General features: G+C 48.8%; 1 protein-coding gene across 1 annotated transcript; it reads left to right on the top strand.

Annotated features, from left to right (window-relative positions):
- Positions 1 to 382: 382 nt before the first annotated feature.
- SMIM5 (small integral membrane protein 5) lies at positions 383 to 509 on the top strand (the record flags this gene model as incomplete). Its single annotated transcript, XM_010160083.1, has 1 exon — positions 383 to 509. A coding segment is annotated over exon 1 (127 nt), but the record flags the coding sequence as incomplete, so codon positions are not given.
- Positions 510 to 908: the final 399 nt, after the last annotated feature.

Below are 908 nucleotides of genomic sequence, written 5' to 3'. Positions count from 1 at the left end.
GGAAGGGCAAGTTAGCACAACTGGAAAAATGAAATTCCTGTCACTGGGCGAATGGCAAGGCAGGCACTGTCCAGTTCGAACTCTGTGCCTGCTGAAATAAGTCTCTTCTTAGAAGAAACATCGTTTCACCTTTGCTCAGCAGTGCAGCTGACAAAAGCACCCTCAAAGCCTGATTTTGAAATTAAACCAGTGCCAAAACACGTAGACAATTAATAGTCCTCCACCTTAGCTACCGGGAGCAAGGACTGAGACCAGATAAACTTGTTTTCCTTGTGATCACCAGCTCTATAAGAAGGCTGGCAGCTTCCTAGCATTAGTCAGTAAAATGTTTGTTCTCTGTTGGATTCTTCTACAGCACAAAGCCTGGAGAGGTTGAGCCAGGATGTCTTCTGAAGGCTTTCTGAGGGAAATGCAAACCATTAGTGAGAAGTTTCTCCTGAAGCTCCAGAAACTACCCAAGGCCGACCCGGTGGAGATCGTGTCCTTCAGTGTGGTGCTTCTGTTTATCGGTGAGTTCACGGGTGGAGGTAGAGGGGTGTCAGAATGCCTCTTCTCTTCTACAGGGGCAGCTTGCTCCGCAGGCTGTTGGCGGGTTGGTGTTGGCTGTTGTTTCCCAGGCTGTGCTCGGATGTCCAGTTTCATTTCTAGGTCATTATTTAACACTCAGCGCGTCTCTCCACATGCACGCAGAGCACGACAGGTGACAGTATAGCTTTCCCCAAAGCTCTCATGTTTAAGCAGTAGTTTAAACAGCAGTATTTTAACCAAGCCAGAGCTGCTGCGATGTTTTGATGCGTCGGAGACAGCTTACGACAAACGGTATTGGGGCATCTCCCTGCCGCAGAAGACGCAAAGTCTGAGACTCTGTGTCATTCCTGTGCTCGGTTCAGTGGAAGCCACTGTGCTTC

The sequence above is a fragment of the Eurypyga helias genome, unplaced genomic scaffold (assembly GCF_000690775.1).
Source record: "Eurypyga helias isolate BGI_N326 unplaced genomic scaffold, ASM69077v1 C16115269, whole genome shotgun sequence".
Taxonomy (NCBI): Eukaryota; Metazoa; Chordata; class Aves; order Eurypygiformes; family Eurypygidae; genus Eurypyga; species Eurypyga helias.
The sequence above is the reverse complement of the archived record's forward strand: the minus strand, read 5'-3'. Positions and strand labels throughout refer to the sequence as shown.